The 14,020-nt window shown below is 36.1% G+C and overlaps 2 protein-coding genes across 2 annotated transcripts; both read right to left on the bottom strand.

The window, feature by feature from the left end:
* Positions 1-3: 3 nt before the first annotated feature.
* Positions 4-1,012, bottom strand: LOC132165825 (uncharacterized; the record flags this gene model as incomplete). Its single annotated transcript, XM_059576508.1, has 4 exons — positions 862-1,012; positions 491-703; positions 171-362; positions 4-72 (listed from the first exon to the last, which is right to left on the bottom strand). Coding segments are annotated over exons 1-4 (579 nt in total), but the record flags the coding sequence as incomplete, so codon positions are not given.
* A 1,001-nt stretch (positions 1,013-2,013) lies between these two features.
* Positions 2,014-6,335, bottom strand: LOC132165652 (RPM1 interacting protein 13). Its single transcript, XM_059576301.1, has 3 exons — positions 5,713-6,335; positions 4,221-4,307; positions 2,014-4,119 (listed from the first exon to the last, which is right to left on the bottom strand). Exons 1-3 carry the CDS (start codon positions 6,022-6,024, stop codon positions 2,806-2,808), a joined length of 1,713 nt encoding a protein of 570 aa, XP_059432284.1. The 5' UTR covers positions 6,025-6,335; the 3' UTR covers positions 2,014-2,805.
* Positions 6,336-14,020: the final 7,685 nt, after the last annotated feature.

Raw genomic sequence — 14,020 nt, 5'->3', positions numbered from 1 at the left:
TAATCCAGTAAGTTCTCGAAACATTGCCTTCCCAATCTTCAAGCCTCTATCTTCAATGGCAGAAACAAGGCCCTGTAAAGTTTCAGGAGAGAAGAACAAGGGGAACATTTACATGAGCATCAAGGTACCAAAGAAAGATTTGTTTTGAACAGTGCATGCAGTTATCAAACCTTAGCCTCAGCAACAGCCCTGGAAACCTGAGCCTCACGTTGTTCATGCTCCAACCTCCGCGAATCAATCTGCTTTGCAAGCTTCTTTAGTTCTTCATTGTTTGGGTCATGTTCAAGTCCACTTTCGCAAAATGATTTCGCTTCAGCCAACAAGTTCAATGACAGAGTTGCTTTCGCAGCTCGATAAATTGCCTAATCAAAATTCATATCGTTTCATAAAACAATATCAAACCAAAAGAAGCACGAGGAAGTGAAAAATCCTTGCCAATCCAGCACAAACGGTATCTAGCTGAGAATTCCCACAAACACAAAATTACCACCTTGACGTTTTCGGGGAACAGCTTAATTGCCTCCTCAGCATCCATGAGAGCGCGTCTGTAATTTCCAAGCAGCAAATTCACATGGGCTCTATTCGAAAAGAGAATCGAGTGTTCAGAGTCGCTTAAAACCTTCTGATCAATTGCCCTCGTATAACAATCAATGGCATCAGAGTAGTGTTTTTTACCCATCTTTACATACTGGTTACCCTTTTCCTGCAAATCAATCAAACCCCAAAAAATATCATCCCCAGAATCTTATTCGAGCATATAATGTTTTTCTCTGACATATATATATATATATATATATATATATATATATATATATATATAGAGAGAGAGAGAGAGAGAGAGAGAGAGAGAGAGAGAGAGACCTTGAGTTCGAGGGCAGCAGACTGTTTGAGGGCAGCGATAGCTTCAAGGTCCGCTTTCTCGGATTCAGTGGTGGGATCCGAACCCGCTTCCATCCATAACGCCATTCCTCTTTTGCGTATGTTTGTGAGAGAGAGGGAGGGAGGGACGGACACACACAGAGACAGAGACCCTACGGTTTGAGTTTCAGTGGTAAAGAAGAAGAAGCTAGAAACAACTATGCTACATGTCGTTGTAAGAATAGGAGTAGATAGGATCTGCTACATGTCGTTCGGAACAAATGGTTGATTTGACGCCGTGTTCAAATTTTGGGGGAAAATGGGAAAACTGAAATCTACTAACCAAACTAAAAACTTTATAATTATTATATGCTGACACATGTCAACAATTTATATAATATTTTATAAAAAAGATGTAGATCAACATTTTTGTTTTCTCAAATATATTAACAAATAAATGATTTGAAACTTGAAGCGACATATATTGTATTTTAAATTAAACAAGTTAATTGCTCAATACGAAATAAGGTTTTCATAATCGAAAATTTATTTTATTTCATACAATAGGGCTGATGTCTCGTGGTGAAAATAATATCACGTCATTTAAAATATATATATATATATATGGTGGGGAGATCCTGATCCACTTAAGCACACAGGCTCAAGACATTACCCCCTCCTGTCGAATTCCTAAAGTTAATAAGATAATGCCGCTGTTGGCGCTAATCATATTATTGGGTCAGTGGCTGTCAGAAACAATGAGGAGGGAGTAATGGACTCTGGAATATCTCCTGCAGGCTTTAGGTGGTAAAATAAGGGAAGCAAAATCAGCGTTTCCAGCAGAGGAAAATGAGTCTGGGTTTGGCTAATATATTATATCAGAAGGAGATGCTTCATAAGTGGCTGACCATCTTCAAGACTGGGAAATTAGCTCAAATTTATATTGCAGATGCTAGAGATCTAATACCTTCTTTCTGAAACTAGGTTACAAGGAAAAATCCTACATGTGCAATACCATGGCTCACAATCAAGCTCAGTAAAAAATTGAGTTCTGCTGCAATGGAGGATACCCCAACAACAGACGGGAGTTCCTCTCTCCTATACCATGGCCGAAATTGCCTTTCTAGTGGACCAAGATAAAAATAAATAAATAAATGCAGTTTTAAGTTTAATTCTCTGATACCAAAATAAAAGGGTTCTCAATTCTCAGTTTCAAGCAATGACCTCAAAGTGCTTCATGAAACAAATCTAGGATTGCACAGAACGTTTATATTACATTACCACATGAAACATTGTAAAAACTTTTGAGTTCAAGACGCCCCCAAGATATCAAGTACTTGCCATTTCATCAGATCTCCAGTAGCCAGATCTTCAACAGTTCTTAGCATCACCATGCATTTAGTACTCACAAAAATCTACAAGCATTCAAGACGCACCAGCATCCAATCTCATGTTTTCGAGAAAAGCTAGCTTTTCACATAAAAACATAAGATTGTCCGGATGTTAGGACCATTAAGTACACAAAAGGTAGCCGTAACCCGTTGACGTAAGCTATTTTCTAAAATTCAAGACCAAGTTCATTCACTTTCACCACATGTAGAAAACCAAATCAACCTCATACAGGTACAAAACTCTGCAGGGATCATCTTCAACAACTAGAATGGGCATCTGACACGGCAAAATTCAAGGGGAAAGAACAATGCAGATGTTACAAGTAACTTAACATATTAGGTTCATGAATATAAGACATCAAAATCTACCATCCTCTACAGCATCATCTAACCTACAGGCAATTTTGTACACTTCAGTTTAAAACTGTACACCAAAACTCTATCACCTTTAACCCCAGTGTGCAATGTGGAAATCATTCTTACTTCTTGTTGAGGAACAGAAGTTATGATTGCCGGCAATTACTTCTTTCCAAGAAGCACAAGTAGTTGTCATTGGCTAGGCATGCGCAAGACCATTCCAGGAGGTCTCAAAATCAAACAAAAGCATACCCGCATCAATAGAGGAAGCCTGAGGAGAAAATATATCAAGTTCAGTAGGCATAGAACCATCTGCAACCAAAGGAACTGACTGGTTTTCCAACCAGTTCTCAAAGTCCTCCAGTGGACTGAGATTTATGCTTTCAAGTTGGAAATTTTCAGTTTGAGGTTCTTGATTGCTTTGACTGAGATTTGCACTTCCACTAAATTCAGGTTGTTGATTGCTTTCACTGAGGTGAGAGCTTCCCATAAACTGGGAATTAAACTCCTCGATGGGAACAGGATATCGCTCAGATATTTGAACTTGAGAATTCTCAAGTGGAGGCAGTTGGTTGCTTTGAACAGATTGGCTAGGCCAACTAAAATTAAAATCTGGAAAACCTGGATCTGCGGCACTCTGACTTTGATTCCCCTGCTCACAGATATTTTGGCTGGCATTTAGACTCTGATTCCCATTCTGATAAATACCTTGGTTAGCATTTTGACTTTGATACCCATTCTGGCAAGAATTTTCACCATCATTTGATTGAGCAATAGGACTATATATTTGCGGTTGGGAAGATGCTACATTTGCGACAAAGCTGTCCAAGTTGGGCTGGGAGGAGTCCTGAGGCCTATAAGACTCAAAATTTACACTAGGGTGAACATTCTGCCACCTAACAAGATTTCTATCGTTTGATGATGCCGTTGGAGTAGCATTTCTGGTATACTGTGTTGCAGGGGCACAATTAACCTTGTTTGATGAACCACACACAGTGGAGTGTATTGGCGAGGCACCCCTTACAGGTCCTGTCCTTTTAAACATTGCATGAGGACCCAAAGTCCCAACGCTAAGAACCCGGTCCCTTTGGGTGACATTATTACGTACACCAAGCACATTCGATGGAACCAAATTTGTATGGAATCTGTTTTTTGCCAAAGCAGATGCTGGCTGTTGGCTTCTACCTTGGCTTATGATATTTGGCAAAGTATAATTGGGCAAGGAGGGGCAACGGATTATAGCTGGCCTAGAGACCTGATTATGAGGTATAGAGTTGGGTGCCAATCGAATAAGGTCAAGTGGTTGAGCTCCTTTAAATTGGGGAAATGCAATAGGCAGAGAATTATCAGTAGCCTTTAAAGCTGGTAATGGAGCATTTTTCTCCAGCTTGAAACTTTTCCTCTGAATTTTCCAGAACTCCTCTTTATCAGTGGCATGACAATGGCCGATACTGGAGATGTTAGTGCTCCAATGGAGACATGGTGCAAGAGATTCACAGACGAAACAGTGGCACTGCATTTTAGTATGGCCAGGAATGAGAATGTCAGGACATAAACATAGGACAACACAAGTCCTAGATTTTCTAGGTGCCATAGCTTAAATATGGATCTTACCTGCTCACAGTGGCTATCATGGGGCGTAGAACCAAAAGGATGTTTGGCACAAAGATGACGTGGATGAGGGTAGTCTCTACATGCAATCTGCAACAAAAAAAAAAAAAAACACAATAAAATTTAGTTGGCAACAGATAACAAGGCTATAGGCATGTGAACGAAGAAAGAAAAAAAAAGGCTTGTACATAATTAAAGATGACCCAACAAATGAATGCCCCCAAGAAAATCTATGCCTTCATAAATTCCTAAGCCAATTAAAAATTCAATGTCAGGCATACATATCACCAACTTGTGAAACTTCAGCAACTTAATCAAGTAGTTGTTGACCATGAAACAACATCTGAAACGAAAATGTGTATTACAATATTTTGATGAAGACCTTCATTAATGATTAAATATCCGCTCTCGCCTTGAAATTAACCAGGATCAGCAGTTCAAATTTCAATATGTGGACATGCTCCACGAAAAGGGGGTGTTTTTTTTCAATGGTAACAGCCGAGTGGTTGGCCCAATGTTAATGTCCTTTGCCATCTCAACTTCCACAGACACGTGCCAGTCCTGAAAATATTTGCCATGAAGGAAAACTAGGCATCTTGATATATCTATTCTGTTCAAAAGTTAGTGATCTAATTGTTGCAAGAGGTGAAGAAGAAGAAAATATGCCTCTCTTCTGCCATAAGATCACAGGATCCAAACATCCAGAGTTCCACCTGCCTATCCAAGCTGGCAGATGCTGCCAAACCCATCTACATTTGTCTAGCTGCCTACTCATAAAACTGCAGCCAACTACTATAAGATCAACTTGTAACATGAAGCACCACCTAAAATCGTGCATTGGTGCTTCATATAGATCGTTGGATTGAACTCTGCAGTCATAGCAATGTATCCATAATATAACAAATAATCTGTGAACTGCACATTCCTGAAAGCGGGAGCTAAAAGAGCACAACAGACCAGAGATAATTGACAGCTCACAACATGGATATCCAGATACAGCACAATAAAAAAACAATACTGAATTCCTCGATGACAAAACAAGCACGGTATTGTTCATATCTGGCAAGTTTAAATCCAAGCAGTAACTACCTTTCCCAGAGCACCACTCTATTCTTTCAAAAGTATTCACCTTTAGTAGCATAAATTGCACCATAATAAGCAAGCATGCTAAATAGGTTAGTCTAAGATGAATTCCACTTTGTAATTTTGGCTTACAAAGCCGATTAAAGAGAGCATTAATTGGTAATATCTTTGTGGAATCAAGGAGCCTATTGAACTATAAAGTTATTTCCAACAAAAGCTAGTTTGGTTACATACCTCCATCCCAAGTAACATACAATACTCATACATTCAATGCCTTAGCAACCAAAATACACAAAACCCACAAAAATAATAATAATAATAATAATAATTACCTTCTATAAAAAGCCCATTACAACTAAGCCACTAAGCAAAACTCAATTAAATTAAAACATCTCCTCAGCCACCAAATTACCTGCCCTTTCTCTCCGACTACAAGCAACTCATCCGACCCGCTTGAAATTGAATCTTCGTTTTCCACCGACACCGGGTTATCGGGATCACCGTCCAAAACCACGCAATCATCGTCCGCATCCCTCTCCGTCGAATCCAAAGACTTCGACTTTCGCTTGGTGTTGTTGACCTCCCGAACCACCACGACCTCATCGGAGTCGTTATCGTCAATTTCGTTGAAGAGCTCCGACATCCAATCGAACCCCTCGCCCACACCGCCTAAACTCGACTCTTCGTCGGAGCTTATTTCCAGTATAACCGGCGCCGAACCCATCACAAAATTCGTCCCAAAAAAAAATTCACGATTTACCAAAGGTTTCTCAAAAATATCGAATTTCTCATGCGCTTTCTCGGATGGACAAAGATTTTCCGGCAAAATCTCGAAGGACCCAAAATTATAACCATGAAAAAGCTGTATGTATTGTGTACAAGACTGAGGAAGCTAGGGTTTTTTTGAGCGACTTTGGGTTTGAAACGTTTTTTTCTATTTTCTTTTTCTTTTTCTTCTTTTTTTTTTTTTTTCTTCGACTGATCGAGTGTGTGAGTGAGGAGAGACACAAACGACTTGTGGATGCAGGGGGGTGAGAATGGAATTTGCGGAGAAGTAGAGGCAGAGGGGTCGTTTGGGAATAGGGTAAGAAGATTGTTGTGCACCTGTGACGTGTCCGAGGCGGAAGGTAAACGTTTGGATACAGTTGGGTCGTGGGTTCCATGCAGTCCACGTGGTTGCGTGTTTTGGTGAGAGTTCGGAGTTGGCTCAGGAAAGGATTTTTGGGCCTGAAATTGTGTGGATGGGCCGGCTGGACTGCGCAAAGTGTTACAAGGGTTTTAAGAGTTTGATTTAGGGTTTACGCTTTCAAAAAAATGCGTGAGTTCAGTTAAAAGTATTTGGAAAAATTACGGTTTGGCTTTTAAAATTGTGCACTTTCACAAAAAGCACATGTTTTTTGTATTTTCAAATCGTAATTTTTTAAAAACGTAATCCTAAACAATTCAGTTTCTGCTATTTTGTTTAAAATTTTATTTTTTTGTTTATGAAATCGCAATGTTAAACGTACCCTTAGAAAGCTGTTATTTAGCATATTCATGTCCTTGTCATTGAATCTGTGTGGATCCTATAAGTTTAATGGTTAATTTTTATTTTATTTTTTTAATAAAAAAATTTAACTAATGAGATAATTATTATGTGAACTATCACGTTAATTTGTAAAATAAAAGATATACTCCTAAAGTAACTACGCCATGTATTAATGTTTACCAACGTTATATAAAAGCGTTGGTTTTATGTTGAGTTGGTAAATTCTTGGCCATAAACAAACAGTCCATTATGTTGGGCAAGAACCAGGAAACTTCCAAGAGATTTCTACATAAGTGCTATGATCGATGTTGCTGTCTTTTTGTTTTTTTTCTTTTTTCTTCTTCTTCTTCTTCCTTTTGGGAGTAAAGGTGCTCTTAATAAGACAATATTGCTCATGAAATGAACTTGGTTATTCTCTCCAATTGAAACAATCAATATGCAGTACAATTATGTGATCTGCCCATTTTTGCCTAGACAGACGTACGTACCAAAAATATTTGATGGTAGCACGGGAAAGATCTTTTTCACAAAATAAAATAAGAACAGAAAATAAAAAATTTGGTATCTTCCCAAAGAAAAAAATATTAGCATCTCACTTCAGCAAAAGTATCTCACTCAGACAATGTGTTACAATCTTATGAGATTTATTATTTTGGGAAATGTGTCTCCAACTCATGGATGGTGACACCTCATTTGAAAACCAACTTTTTAGAAGAAAATTTAGAATGTATAGCATTACCCAACTCTTTATTGAGTGAATATTAACTTACAATGTATAGGGCTTTATAAAGGATAAACATAAATGAAGAAGATAAGAAAATGTAATATTAACATAAAATATGAATGGTTAGTTGCTTCTTCACGTAGACATGTATGTAATGTTATTTAGTAAACTGTTATATAATTGTCATTAAACTTGATGATGTAGTGAAAATAATATAAAGTTTGGGTAAAATTCACTCTTGAAAACTAGCTTGCAAGCAGGGACGGAGGAATGGGGCCGGTATAGGCCATGCTCCCCCCTCCCCCAAATTCACAAGGAAAAAAAAAAATCAAGGTAAAAACTAAAATTTATAAAGTAAATTTTTTTTTTTTTTTTTTGCCTATTGTCCCCTACCCATTAATTTTTTTGGCCCTTGGTCCCTATCCATAGTAATATTTGCCTTTGTCCTTGCTTGCAAGAGAATGGTGTCCAAAAACTTATATACACATGATTAAAATTAGACTTAACCCAATAGACCAAACACTAAGAATCTACTAGTATCCATGGGCGTCGAAAGAACTTTGTGCCCAAATGGTCAAAACACTTAAAGAAAAGAAAAAGAAAAAGAAAAAAAAAAGAAGAAGTAATGTTTGAAACAAATACAACATGAAACAAGAATAAGAAAACATTTTAAAGCCTTTGTGCTTGTGTCTAATTAAAACCCTCCCAAATGTCTGGTAGGCATCAGCTCCCAAAAAAGAATATGTTCAAACATCAGATCCGCCTGCTGTCCCATAATAAATTTTCCATCTATAGTTGCTACTTATGGAAAAAATAAAAAATAAAAAAACCTTAATTCCGTGGTCCGTAACTTTTGCATATCAAATAATGAAGGTGGACCAAGTGTCGGATCGTTTGTCTGGCTTGAAAAATAGTGGCTTCAAGATGTAATTAATAAACATAATGTTTTTAAGAGGTAGCTCAATCGACTGTGAACTACACCTCATGAAGCGAAGGTCACTATAGTTCAAATCTACCCTCCCTCTTCCCTTGTGTGACATGTAAAAAAAAAAAAAAACGTAATTTTTAAAGACGCAACTAAATATTTTGATAAAAATATGTTATTTGAAAAACAGTCTTAAACTCCCTTTAAAACCAGGCTTTTTTAAAACATACCCGTTCATCCCTTGCTTGCATTGCTCTGGTTGTTAATTTTTTTAGAAAGGTATTCTAATATGATATAAATGTGAAAGTAGTTTTGAGTATTTTGTCATTTTGATTTGCTAATATTTTTGTTTTGAAATGACAAAAAAAAATAAAAAAAAATAAAGTTGAATCTAGAACACACTTTTTAATTACCGTTTGCAAACTGAGTACTAAAGAGATTTCTATAATTATGAAATTTTGGGCTCGGTTCTAATTGGATATGGACTGTTGAAATTAAGATATGTGTCATGTAATAAAACACGAGGAACGTGTTTTCCAATTCAAAGCCAAATCCATTATACAACTTAAAAAAAAAAACAGAGAAATACTTTTGCCTTTGTCTATAGGTCTATATTATCATGAAAAGGTAGTAATCTATGGTAAACCTGCTTGGGTGCTAATTGGCTTCCAATTTTTATTTTTTTATTTTTGATTTTTAAGAATTGGCTTCCATATTGAAACATTTGGACAATTGTTAATTGATTGCATGGTCCATTCCATGTCTATTATTTATTACATAATCAATGGAGAATATTGTGGATATTTTTGGCCAAGCTTACTTGGCCATACTTTAGGCACCCATAAAAGTTATGTTGGGTGGTCTTGGGCCTCTCTCAACCCCAAAAATTAGCTCAAAATGTGAAGTTTTTTCTCACATTTATAAACTGACCACCAGTCCTTTCTACAATAGACGTGGGATAACCGAAACTCCAACAATCTTCCCCTCATACATTGGGCAAAAACAACACGTTTCTCCCGTGAACTGTTGAGCTGAGACTTGTTGGTTGAACCTAGGCTCGAATACCAGTGTTAGATGGTCTTAGACCTATCTCAACAATAAAAAGTAGTTCAAGAAGTGAGAATTTTCCTCACATTTCTAAAGTGACCAATAACTCCTTCCGCAACTAATGTATGATAACCCTACCGGTTAAAACATCTAATTGTTGTGCAACTTTTGCGTTGGATTTCGCTAGTCTGCTCTTTCAGATTTAGTTTCTGCCACAAAAAAGGTGTAATTCATTGGGATGGATACCCATATGCACCATATCACCATAAAAAAAATAAAATTTAAATTTAAAAAAATTGAAAACATATAAAAAAATGTGTTTTTGAATCGCATACAAGGGAGTGTGTTTTAAAGGTCAAACCATGATTTTCACTAAATACTTAATTGTGTTTTTAAAAATTACGTTTTAAAATTGCTATTTTTTAAATTGCAATTCCAAACAGACGCTAATGCAACCTACATGTTTTTGTTTAGTATTCTCAATTTCTCAAGTTATTATAATTTGGATAGCAATAATGCTATAAAACACACTTTTATCATATCACTATTTCACTTTGCTGATGTGATAGTCCCAAATCCCAATTAGCCCTTTAAAAAAATAAAAATAAAAATCAAAGGGTTGATTGTCACTACCACGTTAGTAGGGTAGGATAGTAGTGAGATAAAAGTGTGGTTTTTAGCATGAGTAATGTTATATACTACATTTTTATCTCATGACAACTATTTCACAATATTAACATGATAGTCTCAACTAACCCATTATTTTTTTATTTTATTTTATTTTATTATTTTTTTTGTTAACAAAGATTGATGTAAGAGTTAATTGAGAAAATAGTTTTGAGTGTTTAAAGTTAAGGTTAAATACCTTATTCACCCATGTGGTTTAATTTTTTTATTTTTTGACCCAAAGAGTTTACTTTTTTTATCACAAAAGGTCCCTCTGGTTTGCTTAATGGCGGAGATGGTCCATCGGTTAAAATTTCGTCCAAAATTTGATGGAATGTCATGTCAACACCAATCACGATTTGACATGTGTCCATATAATTAATTAATTAAAAAATATATATTTTAAATTAAAAACATTAAAAATTATATTTTTTATAAAAATAAAAAATAAAAAATCGTAGCTACGCCCTTTGGCCATTTGGGGGTGGTTGGCCACCCTAGCCATGGGGTGGTTCAACCACCCCCAATGGCCAATTAAAAAAAAAAAAGGAAAATTTTTCAGAAGGTCATTGGGGGTGGCAGAGGGCCAGCAATGGACATAAGTTTCTTGCTCTTTCTTTCCCAAAGAAGAGAGGATGAAGATAATAATGAAATCTGTTTGGGAAATAAATTCACACTACAAGCCCACAAAATTTTGGGCCCAATGGCCAAGGATAGGCCCACGAAAATATTAATTAATAAGCAAAAGCTATTAATTAAATAGACAGATAAATTCCAATTAGGACAATATTGGAATAAATGATTCATCTTCAAAGCCTATAGAGAAAGAGGAGCACAATTCCAACTCAAGCTCCTAGGAATCCCAGTTCAACTCGGGCAAGGATAACTATTCAATATTATCCCCACATGATAGCTGTTGAGTTCTATCTCAACCATGGACTCCCAATGCAACTCAAATAAGAAGAGCTAGTTCAAACCTACTTCTACAACCCAAGCCTATAAACAGGCCCCTACACAAGGTAATAAAACATCTTGAATAATCTACTATCTTCTCATATTCTCTCTTAGAGCTCAATTAGTTCCTTTAAGGGTATTGAATTATTGTGTGCTGAAGCACAATATTTATCTTAGAAACTATCTGACTTTGGCATCGGAGTGTCCTCGATTCCTCCGAGGACCCCCTTTGACAATTACTCTTTTGTAGTGATTTGAAGTGTACGACGACGACGTATTGCAAATCTTGAAGACTCGGAAGAAAGCGCATCCACCATGTTAAAAACTGTTCTAACAGTTGGTTCCCACATACGGCACCAAATTATTAGAACAGTTTTCAACACGGTTGATGCACTTTCTTCGAGGTCTTCAAGATCTGCAATACGTCGTCGTCATGCACTCCAAATCACTATAAAAGAGTAATTGTCAAAGGGGGTCTTCAGGGAACCTGGGACACTTCAATGCCAAAGTCAAACAGTTTCTAAGAGAAATATTGTGCTTCGGCGCACAATAATTCAATACGCTCAAAGTGACTAATGAAGCTCTGATAGAGAATATGAGAAGATAGTAAATTATTCAACATGTTTTAGTACCTTGTGTATGGGCCTATTTATAGGCTTGGGCTGTAGAGGTAGGCTTGAACTAGCTCTTCTTATTTGAGTTGTATTGGATGTTTATAGTTGAGATAGAACTTAACAGCTATCATGCAGAGATAATATTGAATAGTTATCTTGTAAAGATAATCTTAAATAGTTATCCTTGCCCGAGTTGAATTGGGATTCCTAGGAGCTTGAATTGGAATTGTGCTCCTCTTTCTTGTAGACTTTGAAGAGGAATCATTTATTTTAATATTGTCCTAATTGGAATATATATATCTATTTAATTAATTGCCTTTACTTATTAATTAATATTTTTGTGGGCCTATTTTTGACCATTGAGTCCAAAATTTGGTAAGCTTGTAGTGTAAATTTATTTCCCAACAAAATCAAATAGATTGAAATTAATAATAATTATCTATATGAATTGTTAGTAATTTATAATATGAAACATCACATTAATCCATAAGAAAAAGGGTGAATATCCCAAAGCACTTTTTGTGTTGGAGAATCTTTCCGATGAAGTTACTGCTTCCAGAAATTCTTAAAAGAACAGAAAGGGAACACTAATCGAAAAATGGACGGCGACAACCATGTGCAACCTCGGAGTAATTCACGCGCAACCGCTGCATAAGATTCAACGCTTCCATATCCACACCTTTTCTTCACATTGCATGCATTAGTAAACAACACTCACCTTTGTCTCTTTTTCTTTTCTGTCTTTCCCACCATGAGATAAGATGTGATGTGCACGAAGGTCTTAATCACACACATACGTATGGTTTATATGTAAATATTTCATTATAAATTATCCAAAATGTTTATTTATATTGCAATAAGACAAAGCCTTCAAACTATAATGCCAATAACTTATTACATCCAACAAAATGAACCCCATCTAATTTTATTCTTTGGTAGTCAAATTTGAATATTCATAGTAAAAGGATTGAAAGGTACATTTTATTTCAAAAACTTTCAAAATAAATAAATTGAATAAGTTTTATCAATTTCTTATAGAAAATAATATTTTAGTAAGATCAGCACAAAAGAAATCAGTACCTTACGCAAATTTACACTCATTTTATACATGAATTCGATCAAGTGCAGTGAGAATAGTCTATTATATGTAATGTGGGAACAAGTGATCTCCACTTTGTATATTGCCCCAACATTCAAAATGGAACCCGAATACCCTCTTACAGTGAGAGGCTTACATGTGGTAGTTTGGAACTACCAACTTGCAGTAGTTCCAAATGGATGGCTGAGATCGTCCAACGCAATAAAAAAATAAATTTTTTAAAAGAAATAATATATTATTCATTAATTATTACAAAAATAAAAAATTTAAACCATTAAAAAAATAAAAGAAAAAGAAAATAAAAACTGAAAAGAAGGTGGTCCGGTCACCCCAAAATGCTAAAAAAAAAAAAAAAAAAAAAACCTTAAAAAAAAAAGTTAGGATTTTGGAGGTGAACAAACCACTTTTAAGGGCTTGGGGGTGATTTCGACTACCCCTGCGACCGATATGGAGGTAGCCGAGCCACCCATGACTATTATATTGCCCCAAGGTACAAAATCAAAACCGAATACCCTCTTACATAAATTATCCATTATTACATATGCAATGACTAACTGTCATTTTCTTTCATTGCAACCAAATCTCGGTCTCCGTGGAAGAGGTTTGTTCTCTCTCTCATCATCTTTCTCACTTAGAGCGTGTAAAGGACGCGCCCAGCTTGAGAGTGAAATCATCAATTCCTCTGTCATCCTTTTAATGTGGGTTGAAGTTTAAACCCCCAATTAACACCTACTATAAATGCAGATCGGACGGTCCACAAGTGGAAGTCAGTGGAGAGGATTGTGTTCCAGATTGTACCTGCACAAATTTAAAAGCGTGGAGCCCACTGTATTAACGGTTTCGATAGGTGCTTTCGACACGTTGAGTTTGAAAGTCAAACCACTTTCTCGTTAATGGAAGTTATGCTACTTTCCTTTTTGTTTAATCAAGTAATAATTATATACATCGATTTTGGATAAATATCAGACACTTCCCTGAGCTTTCAGATATGTCATTGGCCTCCCTATGAGCTTGGTTGGTATTTTTTTTTTTTTTTTGCTTACAAAGTTTTCTCCAAACCTAAAGGTTTTCTTTAATTCTATTAGATTGAGAATAATGATATATACTATATATTTTTATCCAACCATATTGACGTGATAGTTCCAATCATTTTTTGAATTTTT

The sequence above is a fragment of the Corylus avellana genome, chromosome ca11 (assembly GCF_901000735.1).
Source record: "Corylus avellana chromosome ca11, CavTom2PMs-1.0".
In the NCBI taxonomy this organism is placed as follows: Eukaryota; Viridiplantae; Streptophyta; class Magnoliopsida; order Fagales; family Betulaceae; genus Corylus; species Corylus avellana.
Note: the sequence above shows the minus strand (reverse complement) of the source record. Positions and strands in the feature narration are given on the sequence as shown.

Excerpts from the sequence above, each read along its gene's own strand:
- LOC132165652 (XM_059576301.1), bottom strand. The coding sequence starts at position 6,024 with ATGGGTTCGGCGCCGGTTATACTGGAAATAAGCTCCGACGAAGAGTCG. Across the intron at positions 4,308-5,712 it reads TAGTCGGAGAGAAAGGGCAG|ATTGCATGTAGAGACTACCC; the intron begins GTAATTTGGTGG and ends TTTTTGTTGCAG. Across the intron at positions 4,120-4,220 it reads ATGATAGCCACTGTGAGCAG|TGCCACTGTTTCGTCTGTGA; the intron begins GTAAGATCCATA and ends ACTAAAATGCAG.